The 22,764-nt window shown below is 30.4% G+C and overlaps 1 protein-coding gene across 6 annotated transcripts in view; it reads right to left on the bottom strand.

The window, feature by feature from the left end:
* Positions 1–1,027: 1,027 nt before the first annotated feature.
* LOC143053267 (uncharacterized) overlaps positions 1,028–22,764 on the bottom strand; it is a 40,136-nt gene continuing 18,399 nt past the window's right edge. For 2 of the 6 annotated variants that reach the window (XM_076226173.1, XM_076226179.1), the window contains 13 exons: positions 21,647–21,757; positions 21,342–21,369; positions 20,136–20,198; positions 19,484–19,554; positions 14,401–14,532; positions 13,530–13,923; positions 12,142–12,168; positions 9,816–10,022; positions 9,252–9,395; positions 8,683–8,745; positions 6,139–6,249; positions 5,110–5,270; positions 1,028–4,057 (listed from right to left, as the gene is read on the bottom strand). In XM_076226173.1, coding sequence (XP_076082288.1) covers positions 3,675–4,057; positions 5,110–5,270; positions 6,139–6,249; positions 8,683–8,745; positions 9,252–9,395; positions 9,816–10,022; positions 12,142–12,168; positions 13,530–13,923; positions 14,401–14,532; positions 19,484–19,554; positions 20,136–20,198; positions 21,342–21,369; positions 21,647–21,757 — 1,895 coding nt within the window. In that variant the 3' untranslated portion in view covers positions 1,028–3,674. The remainder of the gene's footprint in view (positions 4,058–5,109; positions 5,271–6,138; positions 6,250–8,682; positions 8,746–9,251; positions 9,396–9,815; positions 10,023–12,141; positions 12,169–13,529; positions 13,924–14,400; positions 14,533–19,483; positions 19,555–20,135; positions 20,199–21,341; positions 21,370–21,646; positions 21,758–22,764) is intronic. The other 4 variants (XM_076226177.1, XM_076226176.1, XM_076226175.1 and 1 more) reach the window with 4 other exon arrangements.

Below are 22,764 nucleotides of genomic sequence, written 5' to 3'. Positions count from 1 at the left end.
TCCTTCCATACACCGAATATACTAGCCCTATTGCTTGTAGTATCTGAGATATGGACTTGACCACCAAAACTTAACCTTGTTCACTGATCTATGAAATGAGGTCAAGGTTAAGTGAAAACTGTCTGACAGACATGAGGACCTTTCAAGGTACGCACATATCAAATATAGTTATCCTATTACTTATAATAAGAGAGAATTCAACATTACAAAAAATCTGAACTTTTTTTTCAAGTGGTCACTGAACCATGAAAATGAGGTCAAGGACATAATTTGGACATGTGACTGACGGAAACTTCATAACATGAGGCATCTATATACAAAGTATGAAGCATCCAGGTCTTCCACCTTCTAAAATATAAAGCTTTTAAGAAGTTAGCTAACACCGCCGCCGCCTAAGACATTTAGGGCAAATCTTTCAAGATTTAAATGTCCATCAGAATAAGATCTATCCCTTCATAATTTTTCAGATGAATCCTACAACCCGTTGTTGGGTTGCTGCCCTAAAATTGGTAATTTTAAGGAAATTTTGCAGTTTCTGGTTATTATCTTGAATACTATTATAGATAGAGATAAACTGTAAACAGCAATAATGTTCAGCAAAGTTAGATCTACAAATAAGTCAACATGACCAAAATTGTCAGAGAACCCTTTAAGGAGTTATTGTCTTTTATAGTCAATATTGAACAACTTTTCGTCATTTTTGTAACTTGTACAAAAATCTTCTTTTCTAAAACTATGGGCCAAATTTAACCAAACTTGGCCACAATCATTACTAGGGTATCTATTTTAAAAAAGTGTCTAATGACCCCGCCTACCAACCAAGATGGCTGACATCAGTAAATACAGTAACAGGTGAGCGACACAGGCTCTTGAGAGCCTCTCGTTTACCTTTACAACTTGTGACTTGGATGGAGATTTGTCTCATTGGCACTCATACCACATTTTCTTATATCTAAACACTGGCACTCATACCACATCTTCTTATATCTAAACACTGGCATTCTGATGAAAAAGGAAACAATAAACAATCATTTTGAAGCATTTATCTGCTGAAAATATTGCACCTTTTTATTTCACAATGGAAAAAATTAAAATTACATATTTTATAACAAAGAGGAATGTCAATAAATAAATAAATAAATACATAACAAATATCTATATAAATAATGGAATGGGTTATACAAACATGAAAACATGTAGTAACACATCAACATATAAATTGTTCTTCATAAGCCTGGAATCCAAGTTACACAACAAGATTACACAAGATCACATGACCTTGACATTTATGACAACCTTCTCAAATTTCTTTTCATACTTTGTGTTGATTTTATAAAAAGATTGAAAAAGGCAGATCAAAATTCAAATAATTAGAGATAACGAAAAGTTTAAAATATTAACAAACAAGCATTTAGACCAATACAAATTAATGTTATTCCTGTATATTTGCTTATGATTCTTTCAGCAAATGAAATTTTTCATCGAAAATATTAATTTCGATGCATCTTACTTACAAAGCACCTTAAAATTTTAAGTTGTTTCAATGTAAAACCCTATAATCCATAGAACTAAACATTACAGTTGTGTGGCCTTTAAAATTAGAACTGCATCTTTCAATATTTCCGTTATATAAATATATTGCACATTTAAACTCCATATATTGCACATTTAAACTCCATATATTGCACATTTAAAAACCATAAATGGCTACATGTAATAACTAATTAATAATAAAATTAAAATAAAATATAGGATAAAATAGTTTTCAAACTGAGACCAGTCTGCACTAATGTTTCATAAAGCTATCTACTAAATTAAATCTAAATGTTTGTACTTGGTAATCAAAAAGTTATCAAAAATCAACTTAAATTCAAAGAACCAAACATTTGAGACAGTAGATACAATGTTTTCCCTTGCAAATGTGAAGAAGCTCTATTTTCTATCCAAAGATTGGCATTGTTTTCATATAGAAAATCTAAAGAACAAAAAAAGAAAATAATTTGGCTCAAAATGTAGGCAATATAAAACATAACCTTGTCCCTACTGTTCAGGAGATATCTTTACCATCCCATAAGGAGCATCAAGTTACTGTGTAAGATGTAAAAACATCCCTAGATCAGATAAGAGAATTGTTTTTCAAAGAAATTCTGTTTTCTTAAAAAGTTAAAAAAAAAAAAATGTTGGATAAAAATTGTAATACAGTGTACTTAGAAACTAACAAATTTTACATGAAATATTAGTGTAAAAAGCACCTTTTGTTTTTTTTTCTCATATACACTGAAGGTTTTAGTATGTACAATGGAATGATTCATAATAAATATATAAATATATAAAACATAACAAATTACTGTATCTAACATATATATCTAAAACCCTTTTTGTGGCAACTGTTTTACTTTTATTGACAAGTACCATAATACTACATGAATTACTAAACAGAGATGTTGTGTTCAGATCACAGCAACCAAGTCATTTAATCAAATACATGATATCCAGGTCAAGTTCAGGCTGTCAATTAGTAATTTATATGATATGTCAAACTATAAATTGCATCAAGTTGACCATTTGGAAATGAATTCAACATAAACTGTCTAAGTTTTGACTTCAATAAAAGTTGCTTTATGCATTAAAAAAACAACCATCTTTGGCAAATTAAGAGAGAAACTTTTGCAATGGTGAAATACATTATTTTGGCTCTTCATTCAGTTATGGTTAGTACAGCTAAAGATAAAGAGTGATTTCTATGGAAACAGAAGTGTTCAAGTTGACAAACATATACTACTGTGTCTCATCATGAAACAGCTGCAAGTCTAGTGCATGTATTTTATACTTAAGCTAAACATTTCCTTTTTGGCACAAGCTTTTGTGAATAAGTATTGAGCAAACATTATACGGATAATATGTATTTTTATTGAGCAATAGAGTTAAACACTAAACCAAGCACATCATTGTAGAATATCCGGTACATATTCAAATATTTCTATGTAAACCTCATGTTTCACCATTGTTGTGACAGAGGGTAACTTTGATGTTATTGTTTTCTGTTTACCATTGTATTCACAAAGGTTATTGGAATAAATCAAACTTGTCACTTGTCACAGAAAATTTAACAGTAATTGTACAAATATACAACTATTAAACATTACTTTTCTTATTTTGTATATAGATCCCCAAGATCAACATTTTAAAGTAATCTTTACAGTAACTAACGACCATGTATAGGATATTATTATTCTGTCAACAGATGATTTTCCTTCAAGGAATTCAGAAATGTTGGTATTTAATTTAATAGGTAAAAATTTCTGGCTATACCTCTTGAAACTTTCCACATAAGTTATTCATGGGCAATCAGAATTCCATCAGAAAGCATTCACACACTTTCTCAATAAGCCTTCCTTTTGCCACTTAATCAAAGTAGCAAACCTTTTTCTTTTGAACCTGAATTATAGTTTCATCATAAATAAAGCTTAAAATTACAACATAAACGTTTATAATGAAAAAAATCATGATATGTATACTGAGAAATCTTCGATTTTCAATTTTGATTTTTTTTGCAGCAGAAAACTAAGACTTCTATCATAAATTAAACACTTTGGTCTTTTATGCTTAAGACACATTAGGATACTTTGGCCTTTAAAAATGAGATATAAATCATTTATATAAAAACAATGTGTTTATGCCACTTGAATCTCTGACACACCTAGGTTGATGCCACTTCCAGCAACCATGCTGCCATTTCTATTGAAACATAATGATTGGATCTGATTTATACATTCTTCTAAATTCTCCTCATTTATTAATGTTGTATTTAAATGTGGCATGTTAATTTGGGACAACACAGATAAAATTTGTCTCTTCAGGGTTGCTAAATAGTCTGTGAGTATTGTTGATTGATCCTGAATAGCATTATTTTCCTTCTCCTCTTGTAAGACTTGGTTCTCTAAGGTGATTACATCTGACCTCATTTTACTTAATTCTTGATCTAATTCTACATTATGTTCTTTGATTTTTAATATGTCAATTTCCAGCTGTTGAAGCTCTTCATCATTATGTAAATCTGAAAAAATAGACACATCGAAATATTAAAAATACATGTAATACAATTAAATGCTTATAATTTCTATAGGATCATGGATACTGTAACACTGAGTTACTTAAAAAAGTTCTGTGAATTTTCTGTAAAATGTTTTGTCTTCTTTACTGACTATTGATTTTATGTTGAAAGTCTTAAAGGTAAAGAAAAGTTTTACTACACGTATCATATAAACTCATCCTTTTAAAAGATCCATGACATTGACATCAAGATCGTATCCATTCAGACAGACATGTTAGCCTTACAAATATTTCATTAACCAACTATAATTGACCTATTGCTTATGGTAAATGAAAAACAGACCAAAACACCAAAACCTTTCTCTTAACATTCCAACCAATGAACCATGAAAATAAGGTAAATGTCAGATGATACCTGTTAAGACAGATATGTACACCTTACAATTATTCGTTTCATCAAATTTATTCACCTATTGCTTATGGTAATTGAAAAATGGACCAAAATACAAAATACATTAACATAAAAACAAATGAACCATAAAAATGAGGTATATATCAGTTGGTACCTGCCAGACAGACCTGTACATCTTAAAATTATTCCATATACAAAATATAGCTGACCTATTGCTTTAAGTATTAGGAAAATAGACAAGGAATAGATATAAAAAATTAGTTATCCTAATACTAATTATAAGTGAAATAATCACCTGACATTTTTTTTCTTTTTCTTCAAGCAGTTAATGAACCATAAAAATAGGGTCAAGGAGAATGGACATATATCAGACTGAATCTACTGCATACAAGGTATGAAGCATTCAGGTCATCAATGTCCAGCAAAATAAAGCTTTATACAAATAGGTAAACTAAAGTTGCCTCCGCTGCTTTCACCTGATAGTAATCCCTATGTATGGCATACTGTGACTTTAATTGCAGGCAAGACAAAAATGATAGACCAAACCTATATTGTTTACATCAAATCTTTAACTTCCTGAATTTTTTTTTGAAGAAATAAATATTTTTTTTTTTTTAATAAAGTACTAGTAAATAAATGTGTACCTTCACCATTCTGAAGTTTGGAATGTATAATACTCAATTCAGCAGGACTGAGTTTAGCCTTCTTCATAGCTTGTGTAGCTCTGGGACATCCAGACAGACTGCGATGTGATAAGAAACTTCCATTAGCATGACCAGATCCATCACAACCAGGGGTAGGACAGCTGAAAAATAAAACACAATAAATTAATTCAAAATCCTTAAAGTATTCTTGTTAAGAATAATATCAGTTCCTAAAATGAGTGTATATTATGCAGGACTTGACTTGAATGTCCTGCTTTTTGATATGGGTCTTTGTCAATTTTTGAAGGTTTTATGGGTCCTGCAGATGCCAAAAAAATAAGGATCACATCTTTTGGTTTCCCTGGAGGGTAGCTGTTTCATTGTAATTGATATCACATCTTTTTATTTAATAAGTAAGTGATAACTTCCTGTATAATAGATTCTTTTCAAGATAGTTTAACCCTTTTCTCAATAATGACGCTTTCTGATGCCAACCCCTTTACTCCATAATGACGCCTTTTGACGCCTGTGTAGTACCTTAGTTGAAACACTTTGACTACAAAATGTCTGCATCAGACTTAAAAAAGTTTGAAACCAATATGAAAATATATTCATAAGAATATCTGACTTGAATTTCATTGATGAAATATTAGTATATTTGTTTTTTACAATGCATTATAACTTTAAACCTGATGATTTTTTTTGATAGAAAGTATGTGAGAAAAAAAAAATCCATGGAGGAAAGGGTTAAAAGCCTTACACAACAAGTTAATAGGCATTTGAAAAAGAAACAGAAAAAAAATTCAAATTGAAATGATATTGTCTGGTTTAAATATGTTCATATTTAACCTGTTTCATTTTTTAGTCCTATGTTTCAATCACACATAATTTTTAATTTAGAAAATTATCGGGTGAATGGGAAAGAGCATTAGCATATTGTTTGTAATCTTAAATAGAGTAGTTAGAGCAAAAGAAAACTTTTAAAATGAACAAAGTCAAATGTGTTAAACAGGTATTAATTGAACTTACACAATGCCATCCATCTTTAATGACTTGGCAAGATCTGAATCTTGACAATCTAAACTTGCTAGTAGCTGTCGTTGTAATTTGTGTTTATTGGCAAGAGGACAACCAGAGGCACTGAAATTAAATACAATTCTTCATGTTGGGAACCACAGAAATCCTGACAGGTTATATGTTCATATTTGTGGAAAGATGAAAATGAGATTTACTTTTGAAAACATTGACATTATTTTATTTCAATCAAATTTTAAAAATTTAACTCATTGTCGAATCCATGTAAAAACTGTGTCTTCGTTATTATAAACAATTTTCTGTGGAACTGTTAAAGAAGATAAATTAAAAGTTGAAGGCAATATTTTATCATTTTTATTTCAAGTATTATTCTCAAATTCTTAACACTTAGTCTTTGTAATTGTATAATATATGAATATATTTCAAATTGCATCTGGTATTAATAAAAGGTACTAAAATTTAGTTTTTAGGTAAAAAATATCTACAATTTATTTTGTTTTAAAAATGTACTATTCTTAAGCTGCACTATAAGCGATTGTCATTTTAAAGTGACAGAATTCATTTGACCAGCATTATTTTGACTCAATTTATAGTGTTGAGGTATGTATCAGTTTATTTCTTATGGATGTACACCTCTGAGGAGCCAAAAATTTCTAGAATTAAACTTTTTTTCTGAACCTAATTTTTGGGTTTATAAGACTGTAACAAAATAATTGGTGAAGAAAAAATCATAGGGTGGTGCACTTCTTTTTTTGCTACGGCCCTTTGAAAATGCCCAATTTTGATGATTTTCCCATTTTTCATCGATTTTTACCTATTTTTGGGCTATTATCAACAAAAAATCACAGTTCCACAATTAAACTTTTTTTCATACTTTCTATAAAGATGAAGTGGGCCTATCTGAATAAATTTTACTTAAAAAAACTATAGGTAGGTGTTAATATAAGAAAGTTTTATCATATTTTGACGCTTTTTTTGTGTAAAATTAACCATGCTGTCAATTTTGTATTTTTGTGATTTTTCTCAGTTTTAAGAACAAAATGCATATTATTTCAACTTTTTTTGTTATAATTGATTGAAAAAATACATATCTAAGAAATTTGAAAAGACTAAAATGATATGGGATGTACATGATTCTTGTAAAATCATTTTTTGTATCCCTAACCCATTTTCTCAAAATTTTGGCTAAAAATACTGACTTGATTGGTTGTATTATTTGAAAACTGGATTCCTCAATAACCATTCATTGTAAATACACAATTTTTTAACAGAGTTAGGTTTGATTATAATATTTTTAAAATTCATCGATATTTTCCACTTGTGTTACATGTTTTGGAAATAATTCAAGAACGAGATTTCAACGAGACTGAACAAGATTGAAAAGTCAGAAGAATACATCCTTAATCATATACACGTATAAAATTTAAGGTTCAAACTGTACAACATAAGACATAAATGCCAATACTGAACAATTTGATTCAGAGGATAAATGTCTATTTATATATAGAGAACTCTGCATTACAAACAACATGTAAAGTGGAATAATAGAATATAAACTCAATTGTTTATACTTGCCAACCAAAAATAAAATAATATGACTTTTGTTCTAAGGGAAACCTGCCCAATTTGGTATGTCATTTTTTAAAGTTTCAGAATGTTTTTTAAGTCTATATCTCTCAGACATACCCTTACCAAAAAAGTCTGTTTTATATTGATGTCTATCAACCAAAGAAATAATAAAATCAGTTGGCAAATATATTACAAACACATAAAATTAATGAAGATTAAATATGAACTGGCAAAAAAATCTGGTGCTTTAAATAGTTTAAAAAGTACAATTTTTCCCTTGTAAACATTGTAAAGCTTATGGCAAAATATAATAAAGCATATGAACTGTATTCAAGTCCTCATTTAAAGATTATAAAAATAAAGAGATTTGGTATACTTGACAATGAAACAACTTCCCACAGTTACCTATGAGGCGGAACATAAATAACTGTAAGTCATTATAGGTAATTTCCTTCAAAAAATGAACAAAACCCATACCCTATTGTAAGCTATAAAAGACCCAAGCCTTCCAAAATGTTATGTTAAATATAAGCATTCATCCATTAAAAGATGTAAGGAAAGGTTTTCAATTGAATAATGATCAATAATCAAAGTATAGAAGCACTGAAAAAAGGCAATTTCAATTTTCTTAATGTTTTTGTTACTTCCAGATTTTCATCCTTGGTGGAAATAAATTTTTACACATTTTCTTATTAAAAATCTCAAGGGTCAATCAAACCAATGGATTTTTAATGCATTTTTTCTATAAGGTATTAAGAAAAAATCAAGAGTGTAAGGTTGAATGGATAATCCCAAATTAAGTGTTTTCCATTAATAAACTCCCCATTAGAACAAAATGACATACATCTTGATGGAATCTTTTTATAACAATAAAAATATTTAAATGTCTCTAAATTCAATGCAAAACACAACATTTAAAAGAAAAAACAAGGACAACATATTATTGTGTATCAAGGAACATTGATGTACCTTCGATGTGACAAATATTTTCCTGTCACATGACCTGAGCCATCACATCCTGGTATTGGACAGCTGCAAGAAATTTTAGAGAATTTGTTTATTTAACAATAACATACCAGACCAAGTACATTTTACAACACCCTCCTGCAAATAATATTTTTACAAATCTGCTTTTGTACATTTACCGGTAATTATTGTCCTTCCCAATGCCTATAACACCCTGCTCAGTCGCTCCGTAATTCTTGTATCATGGCTTTGAGACGAGAGCATGGATTATCAGCGACTTCACAATGTGTGAGCAGACGTTTTCGAGCTTGCTTTTGTCAAGCATAAATCTGTCTTAGGGAGGGGAAAAGGACCAGTGACAGAAAGATAAACAGATAATCGGGGTTTTCTTCATACAGATATCATAAAATATCTATGTGTAGATACCCAATAATCTATACATTTAGTCTTTTCTAACATTGATAACTATTTCAATAACTAAGAAGGAAAGAATCAACTTCTGAAGTGTCATTGTGCTGTACATCTTCAAAAGTAATTATGTCCTCTGTGTTATTGTTGGTTATTAGACTTACCGTAAAGGTTCTTCCTCTTTCCTTTCACCATCTTTTCCCATCATCCTTTTTAGCTTTGCTGCTCTAGGACATCCAGACAAACTACGGTGTGATGCATAATTACCAGTTACATGACCAGAACCATCACAACCAGGTGTGGGACATCTGAAAATAATCAGTATTTATATATTTGTAAAATAAACTACTAAAACTGTCTTTGCAAAACTTAGTAAATTGTGCCAATGATATTAAGACTTAAAATATTCATGAATTTGGGAAAAAAAACTGAGTTGATAATTTTTTTAACAAAACTGGAATATTAAAAAGGTGGTTAAATTTTTACTGCACTGGTTAATTATGATGACTTCAAATTTTTACTGTATAATGGACCGATACTGGAAATATAGGGAAACATAGACTATGTATATTAAAACGATAAAACATTGTCCATTTGCTGCCTCAGACATTTCAAATCTAGGTACACTAGCTTAAAGCGTGATTACAATATACTAAGTTTTAGAATTGATACAGACTGCTACAATTCAAGTAAAGTAAGAATAAAAAATTATCGAAAGGATAACTTACTTTAAATCCACTTGATTTGAAGTTGCAATGTTTCTGTCAGCCAATGGACACCCAGATACACTACGATGGGAGGTGTAGTTACCAGTCACATGACCAGACCCATCACAATTTGGTGTTGGACATTGTGAATTATCTCCCTTTCCTGAGAAACCTTCATAGAATGGATCTCCTCTGGAATCTGTACTGAATTCACTAGGACTCCTGCACCTGACAATCAAAATTACTTATAATCCTAGAACATTCTTATAAAAATAATGGTTTGTCATACTGTTTTTAAATCGTTATTATGTATTTTTTTTTTGTTTCTGCATCATATATATTCAGGATGTCATTTTAAAGAAGTTGTTCTGTTTTTGCAAATACACCTTCCATTATGTTAAGGCAGGATCTTTTTCTTGACCATTAGGCATACTAGTATACAAGATCCTGGAGTGTAAGCAAGTTTTCTGATCTATTATTTTTTATGTGATATAACCTGATATCAATGCATATCACAAAACTGGCATCTGAACAGTTATTTAATGCTTGACCTTAAAAAGTTCACTATTTCTGCTTACAAAATGTAAATTACTGATACAGAGTTTTAAAAGTCCTGTAATTGCCAAAACTGTGTTCGTCAAAATACTTTACGTTGTGAATTGTTGAAAACCATTATAGTCTTACTGCTGTTTTATCAAATATTCAATCATATCATGAAAGCTTTCAACATGTTACTGTTCCTAGATTACAGCTTGATAAAATTTCTAACAAAGTGTAAATGAAACCTTTCTATCAAATATATCAAACTGACACCATGTATAACATGCATACAACAACTATAAATGTAAAATAAAACAAAAGGCATCCATACCATAATAGAAAATGTTATAGATCATGTGATCACTTAAACTGCCAGGATGTAGGTATAAAATTCATAACAAAATTTAGTTTTAACTGTAGATTTCATTGATTACTTTCTAAAATAGCATTAAATTACTATTTTTTCTAGAATGCCTATTTTCTAATATTATCTGTTATTTTAATGAAAAACATACTTCAAAATATCTTTATTTTTAATTATGGTATAGATATCCTCAAAAAGCAGTGCTTAATTTTCTTTGGTTTTACATCTTTAATTCATGAATCGATTTTTATTTGTACAAATGTATCATTTTAATTTTATTCATGTACAACAAGAAGTGATAAAACAAAATCAATATTTCCACACTTTGAACACCTACCAATTAAAAATGACACACTGTAAATTAATCAATTTTATAACAAATAATGAGTCAATAACATATGTATATCACTTTTTTTTATTAAAAACAAGAGTTCAACAAGGAATAAAATCTTTAACAATATGTTACAATAAGCCTCATTATGTAACGAAGTACTAAGTAAACTACATTGATTTAACAAAAAATGGCAGTATAAAATATACAAAATGCAGTTCCTTATGTTATAAAAAGTACAAAAAGTCTCAAAAACTGACACATTTTTTTTCTATCTTATTTAAAAAAAAATTTTTTGCCTTAAATATATCATTCCAAATCTTCATTAAGGAATGACTGTAATATTTTTTCTGTCTATGAAGAAATAACACCAAAAATGTGGTGCACACTGAATAACCCGCTAGTGGGTTATTTTAAAGTGTGCACCACATTTTTTATGTTATTTCGAATAGACAGAAAAAATATTAGTCATTTTTTCATAATTTAATTCTAAATTCCATTTTAAACCAGAGTAAACCATGATTTAACGTTGATGACTTCACGGTCACATGACAAAATTATTTCTATGAGCAGATAAACAAAACAACGTCAGCCAATCAGAAGACAGGTTACATCTAAAATTAAATTATTGATATATAATCATAAGGAAATCTATATTCAAATTGATATTGTTTTGTTTCCTTTCTTAGGCAATAATTGCTAAAGATGCAAATAATAAGAATCGATCTGTTTTATTTCATATGTGAACCAAAAACTTCAATTGTCTTACAAAAAATATTGATTTATATGTATTCAAAACTAATTTGAAAACTTTAAATTCAAAAAGAATCTGGTGAAAAAATAAATCTCTGAAATGCCCCCAGTTTTTTCCCTCCCTAATGGTATTTTCTTACCTTTAAATTGTTCAGTATTTTAATATGGCTGTGAATTATTTTCAAAATGGTTCTTAATATTTTATAAATTATAAATTATAGGGGGGCAAAATGAAAAACAGAAACAGCTCAAATAACTCTAAGTCATTAGAGCATGATAGAAAAAAAAAGATAGAAAAACGTGAATGAAAGGGACATAAGTAAGCAGTTACAACATCAATAAATCTGAGACAAAATTACCTCTCTGTATTTAAGTCCCCGATTGATCTGTAAAGACAAATTTACACACATTAGAATAATAGAAAAATTAATCCTTATACCTGCCAATATTATATTCACATGAAATTTGCTTGACTTCACTTTTAGTACCAGCTATTCTTTAAACAAAAAATCTTAGGAGTAAAATTTATACTCTTTAAGTTATGAATTTTATTGTAACAAAATATCATCAATTTTAATCATAAGACTTTTAGTGAAAAGAGTAGCAGATTCTGTTAAGTCCGAAATTATGAGTATTTACAGATCTTTTTCTCACGGACTTAAATGCAGGTTACATTATTCAGAACTGTCACAAAATGTAAACTTTATAACTCTCAATAATTTCTATAAACAGTACTTCTTCATACATCAATTTTTAAGTTGTAAGATCGTCAACTGTTAAAATTAAATGACCTATCATAATTCTTTTCAATTCATTCTAAATAATGTATAAAAATATATAATTTCAAACTATTGTTTTTCTTTTAAAATAAAAGACTTGCTTTTGTTAAACAATCTGAAAACATCAGATAAAAAAAAAGTAAGTGTTCTTTCCCAGAAAGGTTTCAAATTTTTGGAAAATGAAAGAGTAAACAAATTTTAATATGAATAAAATCCTGCTTATTCAAAAGTATATAACAACTGTATATCAATTCATAACATGTATGTCAAAAATAAAAGAGTAAAATGCTACTACAGCTGAAACAAGTTTCTTTCTATAAAAGTTATTAGCTTGAACTTGGCTGGCCAACATTTACTATGATCAAACAATATTTTGTTTCTGTAGTCATAATTATTTACTGATCCGACTCTTGTAAAATCCAGTGGCGGATCCAGAAATTTTCATAAGTGGGGGTCCACTGACTGACCTAAGAGGGGGCCCTCTCCAGTCACGCTTCAGTGCTTCCCTATATAACCAACCAATTTTTTTCCTAAAAAGGGGGAGCCCGGGCCCCCTGGCCCCCTCCTAAATCCGACTCTGAAATCTATGAAAATGTGTTCTTAATTCTTTAGATTTCAAATCTAAAATTCCAAAATTCACTGAAATCAATGCCCCCCAGTGTACAAAACAATTATGCGATCAGGAAATTTGTACTCATTAATAACTTTCGAAAAAAAAAAACTAAGGGTCTTAACCAAGTTCAAGCCATTTCATCTTGCTGCATATATTGAATTCAAAACACTAATTTCATTGTGGTAAAATAACATAACCCGGTGGTAATTTATAAGTCTGTGAACCAGATTGTAAATAAATGGTTTTGGCTTTTGAGGCAATATTTTGTTGTGAGGTTAGAACAGATCCATGAATTTGTGGCTGTATACTAGATTTGGCCATTATTGGATTAGGTATTGTTACTGTAGTTACAGACCTAGTATACTCAATGTTTGCTTGTTTTTGTTGACTGAGAATGTTACTGATGGTAGATGATGTTGATGATACTGGCTGACTGACTGGTAATGTAATGCTGCTCTCGGAACTGGATGACGGGCTACGTGCAAGCTTTGGCTTAAAACTAGGTCGACGTAAGATGTTAGGTCGATCACTTAAGTCTTTTCTAGGTGGAGGTTTTTGTACTGTTGTTGTTGCACTGGTTCCGTTCGGATCATTAAGATTTTTAGCCATTGCTGCTAGGTCAGGTCGACTATACTTTTCCAGTTCTTTGGCCAGATTACCACGAGGTGTTGATGTGGATACAACAGAGTCTGTTCCCTGTAGTTCTAATTGCTTGGTGAGTATCATTGGACGAAGAATTCTATCTGATTCTAGAATGCAAAAAATAACCTCACATCCTTAACTTTCATAATAATGTTTTGTCAATAATTCAATAAGGTTTACATTTATTTATAATAATACAAGTTCTTTGATTTGGTCTTTTTCTAAACTTTCAGTAATATAAATATATTCTTCAATGCAATGATAACAGATAATTATGCATTCAATTTCCATAATAGGAAAAAAATTATTCATTCTATATTTATTAACCGATCAAATAATCACTTGGAAATGTAATTTTCAAAGATCAATTATTTATTTTGGTGACAGTATATTTATTTTTACAAGAACCTGAATTTCTACTTTTGATCACAAGTTTGAACACTGATAATATAACAAAAATACTCATTCTAAATCACATATCTCATTAAAATTAGATCACTGTTTAAATATTAAAAGTTATTATCTTAAAAACTATCAACAATTCTACAAAATGAAACGGAGCAAACAAAAAGCAATGTACACACCACTAGCAGGCCCTGCAGACGGGACAGATTGAGACTTCTGGGCGGCAAGACGAATCAGTTCTTTTTCATTACAAGCGGCCAATACCGCTTTACTGGGGTCATCTTCTTTAGGGAGCAGTACTAAATGCAGACCTAACAAACCAAAATATAAAAAAAATAATATAACTAAATGGCAACAACATAAATGACATGCAAGGCTGAATACAAATCCACAAACAAGTGACCGTTGACTTCTATGTATTTTTTTATATATCATAACTATTTTTAACAAAGCATATCCTTTTCTGCCATTTTTTTCTGAATTGTAAGCAAGGCCACTTGTTTTTGACTTTTTTAGGCAACTATTGTTCTCGCTATTGCATACAATTATGTGCAATAATGATGCAAAAACTATATATAGCTATAAGCATCAACAATGGTCAACTGAATATTAAATGTATTAAACCACAATATATTTTTATTTCACAACACATAAACATACACTGTCTACTAAATTAAACATTGTGTATCCTTAGTTTGACAATGTTTAGATTTATATAACTGTGTTGATAGAGCTGTTCAATGCTTAAATGATATTCATAATAAAAATATATTCCTACAATGTTAAGTACAACACTGAAATCTTACCCACAGGTGTTATAGGTCCTACTATAATTTTACACTTAAAACTCAGTATTGAAATTTACATTGAATCTTAAGAAATTATAAGTTATCCTACTAATGCAAACAAGTATTGTGCCTTATGATTAAAAGAATAACTCCTTGATTTATGTTTAAAACCATTAATAAACTTTCTCGGTATAGAAATTTTCGTTAAGAATGATGAACTTAAATGAGGTTAACAGAACATTTTCCTTAAAAATACTTAACCTGCATTATTCAAAATTGTTCACTTTTCCCTTCCATTCAAACATACATAAACAGGGAAAATTTTCTTAATAAGTCTATGATCCTTGACAATATTTAGAAACTTTACCTTACGTGGCATATATATCATTCCATAGTGTTTTCATAGTTATTTTCAAAAAGGTTCTGTGTAGAAAATTTCCATTAAATTTGTTCAGTGCCCTGGCATATCTAATGGGCAAAATATTATTTGAAGTAAAACAAAACCAGATGCTCCGCAGGGCGCAGCTTTATACGACCGCATAGGTTGAACCCTGAACGGTTGGGGCAAGTATGGACACAACATTCAAGCTGGATTCAGCTCTAAATTTGGATTGTGATTAAATAGTTGACACAGCATAGGTTTTGGACACAGAATGAATGTGGTCTAATGAACTTAAAATAATTTTTTTGTCTTTGAGCAATCACTATGCTGTTGAATATTAATCCTCTCAAAAAAATGTTTGAAGAAATTTTCTTTTTATTTATGAAATCTGAAATGAGAACTAGAGGCTCTAAAGAGCCTGTGTCGCTCACCTTGGTCTTGTGCATATTAAACAATGGACACGGATAAATTCATGACATAATTGTGTTTTGGTGATAGTGATGTGTTTGTAGATCTTACTTTACTGAACATTCTTGTTGCTACAATTATCTCTATCTATAATGAACTTGGCCCAGTAATTACAATGGAAAATATTTTCTAAAAATTTACAAAAATTTATGAAAAATGTTAAAAATTAACTATAAAGGGCAATAACTCCTTAAGGGGTCAATTGACTATTTTGGTCATGTAAACTTATTTGTAGATCTTATTTTGCTGAACGTTATTGCTGTATACAGTTTATCTCTATCTATAATAATATTCAAGATAATAACAAACAAGAGGCTCTCAAGAGCCTGAATCGCTCACCTGGTAAACAATGCCTTCGGCCATGTTTTTTGACGAAATAGAAAATAAAACACAAACTTTATTTTATACACCCTACTGATCATTCAAATGAAGTTTGGTTGAATTTGGTTGAGTAGTTTTAGAGGAGAAGATTTTTTAAAGTTAGCAAATATGATGAACAAATTGTGAAAAAATTGTCATTAAAGGACAATAACCCCTTAAGGGGTCAATTGACAATTTTGGTCATATTTAACTTATTTGTAGATCTTACTTTGCTGATCATTTTTGCTGTTTACAGTTTATCTTTATCTATAATGATATTCAAGATAATGACCAAAAACTGCAAAATTTCCTTAAAATTACCAATTAAGTGGCAGCAACCCAACAATGGTTTGTTTGATTCGTCTGAAAATTTCAGGGCTGATAGATCTTGACCTAATGAACATTTTTACCCCATGTCAGATTTGCTCTAAATGCTTTCGTTTTTGAGATATAAGCCAAAAACTGCATTTGACCCCTATGTTCTATTTAAAGTAAGGGTGGCCATGTTTTTTGACGGATCAAAAATCGAAGCACACACTTTGTGCAGGATAATCTAAGGAACAATCATTTTAAGTTTCATTCAAATCCATTCAGTAGTTTCAGAGGAGAAGATGTTTGAAAAATTGTTAACGACGACGACGACGACGACGACGACGACGACGACGACGACGACGACGGACGCCAAGTGATGAGAAAAGCTCACATGGCCTTTTAGGCCAGGTGAGCTAAAAACGGAAAAATTCCTTAAAATTACCAATTCAGGACAGTAACCTAACAACGGGTTGTCCGATCCATGTGAAAACATCAGGGCAGATAGATCTTGACCTGATAAACAATTAAACCCTGTCAGATTTTCTCTTAATGCTTCGGTTTTTGAGTTATAAGCCAAAAACTGCATTTTACCCCTATGTTCTATTATTAGCCGTGGCAGCCATTTTGTTTGATTGGCCAGGTCACGCCACACATTTTTTAAACAAGTTATCCCAATGATGATTGTGGCCAAGTTTAGTTTAATTTGGCCCAGTAGTTTCAGAGAAGAAGATTTTTGTAAAAAGATTACTAAGATTTACGAAAAAATGGTTAAAAATTGACTATAAAGGGCAATAACTTCTTCAGGGGTCAACTGACCATTTTGGTCATGCTGACTTATTTGAAATCTTACTTTGCTGAACATTATTGCTGTTTACAGTTTATCTCTATCTATAATAATATTCAAGATAATAACCAAAAACAGCAAAATTTCCTTAAAATTACCAATTCAGGGGCAGCAACCCAACAACAGGTTGTCCGATTCATCTGAAAATTTCAGGACAGATAGATCTTGACCTGATAAACACTTTTACCGCATGTCAGATTTGCTCTAAATGCTTTGGTTTTTGAGTTATAAGCCAAAAACTGCATTTTACCCCTATGTTCTATTTTTAGCCATGGCGGCCATCTTGGTTGGTTGGCCGGGTCACGCCACACATTTTTTAAACTAGATATCCCAAAGATGATTGTGGCCAAGTTTGGATTAATTTGGCCCAGTAGTTTCAGAGGAGAAGATTTTTGTAAAAGATTACTAAGATTTACGAAAAATGGTTAAAAATTTACTATAAAGGTCAATAACTCCTAAAGGGGTCAACTGACCATTTTAGTCATGTTGACTTATTTGTAGATCTTATTTTGCTGAACATTATTGCTGTTTACAGTTTATCTCTATCTATAATAATATTCAAGATAATAACCAAAATCTGCAAAATTTCCTTAAAATTACTAATTTGGGGGCAGCAACCCAACAACAGGTTGTCTGATTTGTCTGAAAATTTCAGGGCAGATAGATCTTGACCTGATAAACAATTTTACCTAGTCAGATTTGCTCTAAATGCTTTGGTGTCAGAGATATAAGCCAAAATCTACATTTCCCCTCTATGTTCTATTTTTAGCCATGGCAGCCATCTGGGTTGGTTGGACGGGTCACGCCACACAATTTTTAAACTAAATACCCCAATAATGATTGTGGCCAAGTTTGGTTAAATTTGGCCCAGGAGTTTCAGAGGAGAAGATTTTTGTAAAAGATTACAAAAATTTACGAAAAATTGGTCAAAATGGACTATAAAGGGCAATAACTCCTTAAGGGGTCAACTGATAATTTTGGTCATGTTGACTCATTTGTAGATCTTACTTTACTGAACATTATTGCTGTTTACAGTTTATCTCTTTCTATAATAATATTCAAGATAATAACCAAAATCTGCAAAATTTCCTTCAAATTACTTATTTCGGGGCAGCAACCCAATAACCGGCTGTCCTATTCATTTGAAAGTTTGAGGGCTGATAGATTTTCACTTGTTGAACAATTTTACCCCGTCAGATTTGCTCTAAATGCTTTGGTTTCAGAGTTATAAGCCAACATCTACATTTCACCCCTATGTTCTATTTTTAGCCATGGCGGCCATCTTGGTTGGTTGGCCGGGTCACGCCACACATTTTTTAAACTAGATACCCCAAAGATGATTGTGGCCAAGTTTGGATTAATTTGGCCCAGTAGTTTCAGAGGAGAAGATTTTTGTAATAGATTACTAAGATTTACGAAAAATGGTTAAAAATTGACTATAAACGGCAATAACTCCTAAAGGGGTCAACTGACCATTTCGGTCATGTTGACTTATTTGTAAATCTTACTTTGCTGAACATTATTGCTGTTTAAAGTTTATCTTTATCTATAATAATATTCAAGATAATAACCAAAAACAGCAAAATTTCCTTAAAATTACATATTCAGGGGCAGCAACCCAACAACGGGTTGTCTGATTCATCTGAAAATTTCAGGGCAGATAGATCTTGACCTGATAAACAATTTTACTCCATGTCAGATTTGCTCTAAATGCTTTGGTTTTTGAGTTATAAGCCAAAAACTGCATTTTACCCCTATGTTCTATTTTTAGCCATGGCGGCCATCTTGGTTGGTAGGCAGGGTCACGCCACACATTTTTTAAACTAGATACCCCAATGATGATTGTGGCCAAGTTTGGTTTAATTTGGTCGAGCAGTTTCAGAGGAGAAGATTTTTGTAAAAGTTAACGATGACGGACGCCGGACGCAAAGTGATGGGAAAAGCTCACTTGGCCCTTCGGGCCAGGTGAGCTAAAAACAAAAAATGTGTGAAGTATTAATCACATAATTGTGCAAATATTAAGGGGAGATAATAAAATTTGTGATAAAGGCTATTCTGTGGACAGCTTATTAAATATTTCTTTCAAATTTAATGTGAATAACATTGACCTGTTTTTTTGGCTTGATTTGTTGTTGTACTGACTAGTTTTCCCATGGCTGCAATAGGACATCCTGACACACTGTAAAATAAAAGTTAATTTCAAATGTTAAATGTAAATTTTGACATTTTGGACAAAACATGAGAAATGTTTAAGTTGTTTTTACTGTTGACTTAAAAATCTAACTGCTTTAAGGAATTCAATAAGCATCTTTTACATCTAATAGGCTCTCTTGTTACAGAAGATTAAAGATAAAAAAATAAATATGTCATATTTCATAATGTAATATTTAAAAGTATAATGCAAAGTGAAGTTTTATTGGACTTGCATGTATTTCTTTAAGTATTGTTCAATTATAAAACAAATAAACAGTTTTATAATGTGAAAATTTGACCCAAAAAAATTGTTTTGAGATTGAAATTCACTATCTATCCAGAGACAACTTGTCTTTTTTTTTTTAAATTAATCAACTAAATTCAAAATGTTGATAAATAAAGCACTTCATAATAAAAGATCATAACAATTATTATCATTTCAAATACCCTGTATAACAACTTTGATCCTTTTATATGTTTGTCAGTTCTTTGAAACAAACGAACAGATCTTAAAGAACATTTAAGAACCCAACCAACAACTTTGAACCCTATATAAAATGTTCTTACCTTCTATGTGTACTACGGTTACTGTTTACATGACCTTTCCCTATACATCCTGGTGTAGGACATCTGGAAACAAAATATTTATAATAATTGTTCAATTGTACATTTTTAAATCGGAGACAATATTGAAATGAAAACTATACTTTGCATAGATGCCAATCCCCTTTTGACACAATCAGCAAAAATCTATCAAATTTTCCGTAATTTTGAAAAGTTTTCAGTAATCATTCAAAAACGTGCATTTACCCAAAAAAAAATACTGAAGAGTGGTTGCAAATTGATGTGCACTAACATGTTTCGTTAACATGTTATCTGTAGTATGTATTCAATTCATTAATTGTTCAGAAATTCTCGACTCGTACTTTTTCGTTTTGTCAAGGAGAAGCAGAGAAAGGGGAAAAGCTACTTTAAAGCAAGTTTGCCTCTTCCAAAGTCAATTAGTTACCAAACAAAAGGTTGATAACTCCCAAGAAACTGGAAGCATTACATGGGCGTTTTCGTAATACCGGACCAGGCCGAAAAAGGAATGATAAAAATCTGTTTTGCAAAATTGAACGGCGATGACTGGGAATCCAAAACTATTCAACTTTGACCTTTATAGCGTAGTTTTGATCGCAAAATCGGAAAAAATTACGGAAAAATTGTAATGGTTGGCATCTATCACTTTGGAGTCACAAAATCTTGAGTTAATTTTCTCATCAAAATATTATAATGAAAAATACATCAGTTAAAAAAAGTCCTTCTGAAAGTAAAATTTTACAATTTTATTTGTATTGAGCAATTGCTAACTTCTTTTTTTCCTGCAGTAACAGAGGCAAATCCAGATAACAGCAAATGTCATGTCATAATTCATTTTTTCCAACGAAATAGATTTAACAAGCAAATCAGTTAAAATTAGAAATCAGCTTATAATTGGAAAAATCCTAAAAAGAATAATTTTCCAGTACACAAAAGTAATGGAATTCTAAATAAGTATGATAAATATCAGTTTTACAGACTTGCATTTAAATTGTATATAAAAACATCCTGAAACAAAAAGGCATCTATATACCAAATACCATCTAAAATAATAAGCCTAAAACAATTTGCAAACATGTGTCATTAAATCTGCAACCTTTTAAGGCAAGCAAGACATGTACATGATGTATATGCAACACTATAAGATCCTATAAGGCAAAAAAAGATATTCCTAATATACCATACACTTACCTGGTTAAACTCTCATGTGCAGCAACAACTACAAAATAGTAATGTTTGTCAGTAAATTGTAACAAAACTATGGAAAAGTTTAAAGTCACATTAACTTAAACTCTTTTTTCATTAGATTAAGAAAAAATGCCATTTTAAAGTTCAGTCCTGATGTATTTTGTAAATGAATTTAGCAGAACTCAAAATGAATATAATAGTAAACAGTTCAAAATTGCACTACATAGAGGTTATGATCTACAACAGGGTTAACTTAATACAAAATTGTGAAGTGGACCCTATAACATTAGTTAATGTTTCTTACTTACCTTCAGGAGGAGCTTGACTTTTCTTTGGACAACCAGATAAACTTCTGTGGTGAGAATATAACCCAGTTATATGACCAGTTCCATCACAACCAGGTGTAGGACATTTTACATCTGAAATTGATTAGCATTCTATGCATATATGTAATATTCATCATATCAGTTGGGTGATGAACATTAAACTTTTTAAAATATGCAAAATATTTTGCCAAGAATTCCACTCAAACAGGTTCTAGGGTCTGTATTAAGCTTCCAGTGATGAGAAGTTGTTCAAATTTGCTCCATGTACAAGTCCTCGCTGTGACAAAGATGAAGAACAGCAACAAAAGTCGTGATTCTTTGTTTATATACATGTAGTGTGTTTTTGCTGTGCATGTACTGAATATGTGTGCATGTACTGAATATGTGTGCATGTACTGAATATGTGATGGATAAACCATATCGTTTTTTTCTATTACAATAAAAAAATCTTCCAATTACATAAAAATATACAACTTTTGAAAGTCATTTTATATTATGTTGTTCCAACAATTAAAATAGTCATTGCTCAAACAAAGTTAAATGTTGAGAATCTGAATCAGAGATATATTAAATCTAAAGAAGTCTAACTATTCAAATAAAATACAAAAAAATACAAAAAAAAATTGTCTTTCAGTTACTTTTTTCATATATAATTTGTTTCCAAATTATATATAATTTGTTTCCAAATTATATATCAATTTGTTTCCAAATTATATATCAATTTGTTTCCAAACTATATATCAATTTGTTTCCAAATTATACATTATTCTAAAACAAAAGAATGTTAAAAAAAAGGTCTAACACCCTAAGCAAGATTTCACATATCTTACAAGTCTTCAACAAGTTTGGTTTACTTGAGATTTTTTACTGTTTTTTTTTATTTAGATTTTACAATGATAAGATGATTCTTTTTTGCAATACTTTAATTGCAGAGTTATTTCCCATGATGAAACAAATGTTTATAAAGACGAACTTTTTTTGGGAGTACATTTTAAATGTTTTATATGCATTAGACTTTCAAAAAAGAGAATAAATTATTTTCTTTTACACCAACTTGCAAATATTTGGTGGAAAAGATTTTGTGTAGATATGTTACAATA

Source organism: Mytilus galloprovincialis, chromosome 1, assembly GCF_965363235.1.
Source record: "Mytilus galloprovincialis chromosome 1, xbMytGall1.hap1.1, whole genome shotgun sequence".
Lineage (NCBI taxonomy): Eukaryota > Metazoa > Mollusca > Bivalvia > Mytilida > Mytilidae > Mytilus > Mytilus galloprovincialis.
Note: the sequence above shows the minus strand (reverse complement) of the source record. Positions and strands in the feature narration are given on the sequence as shown.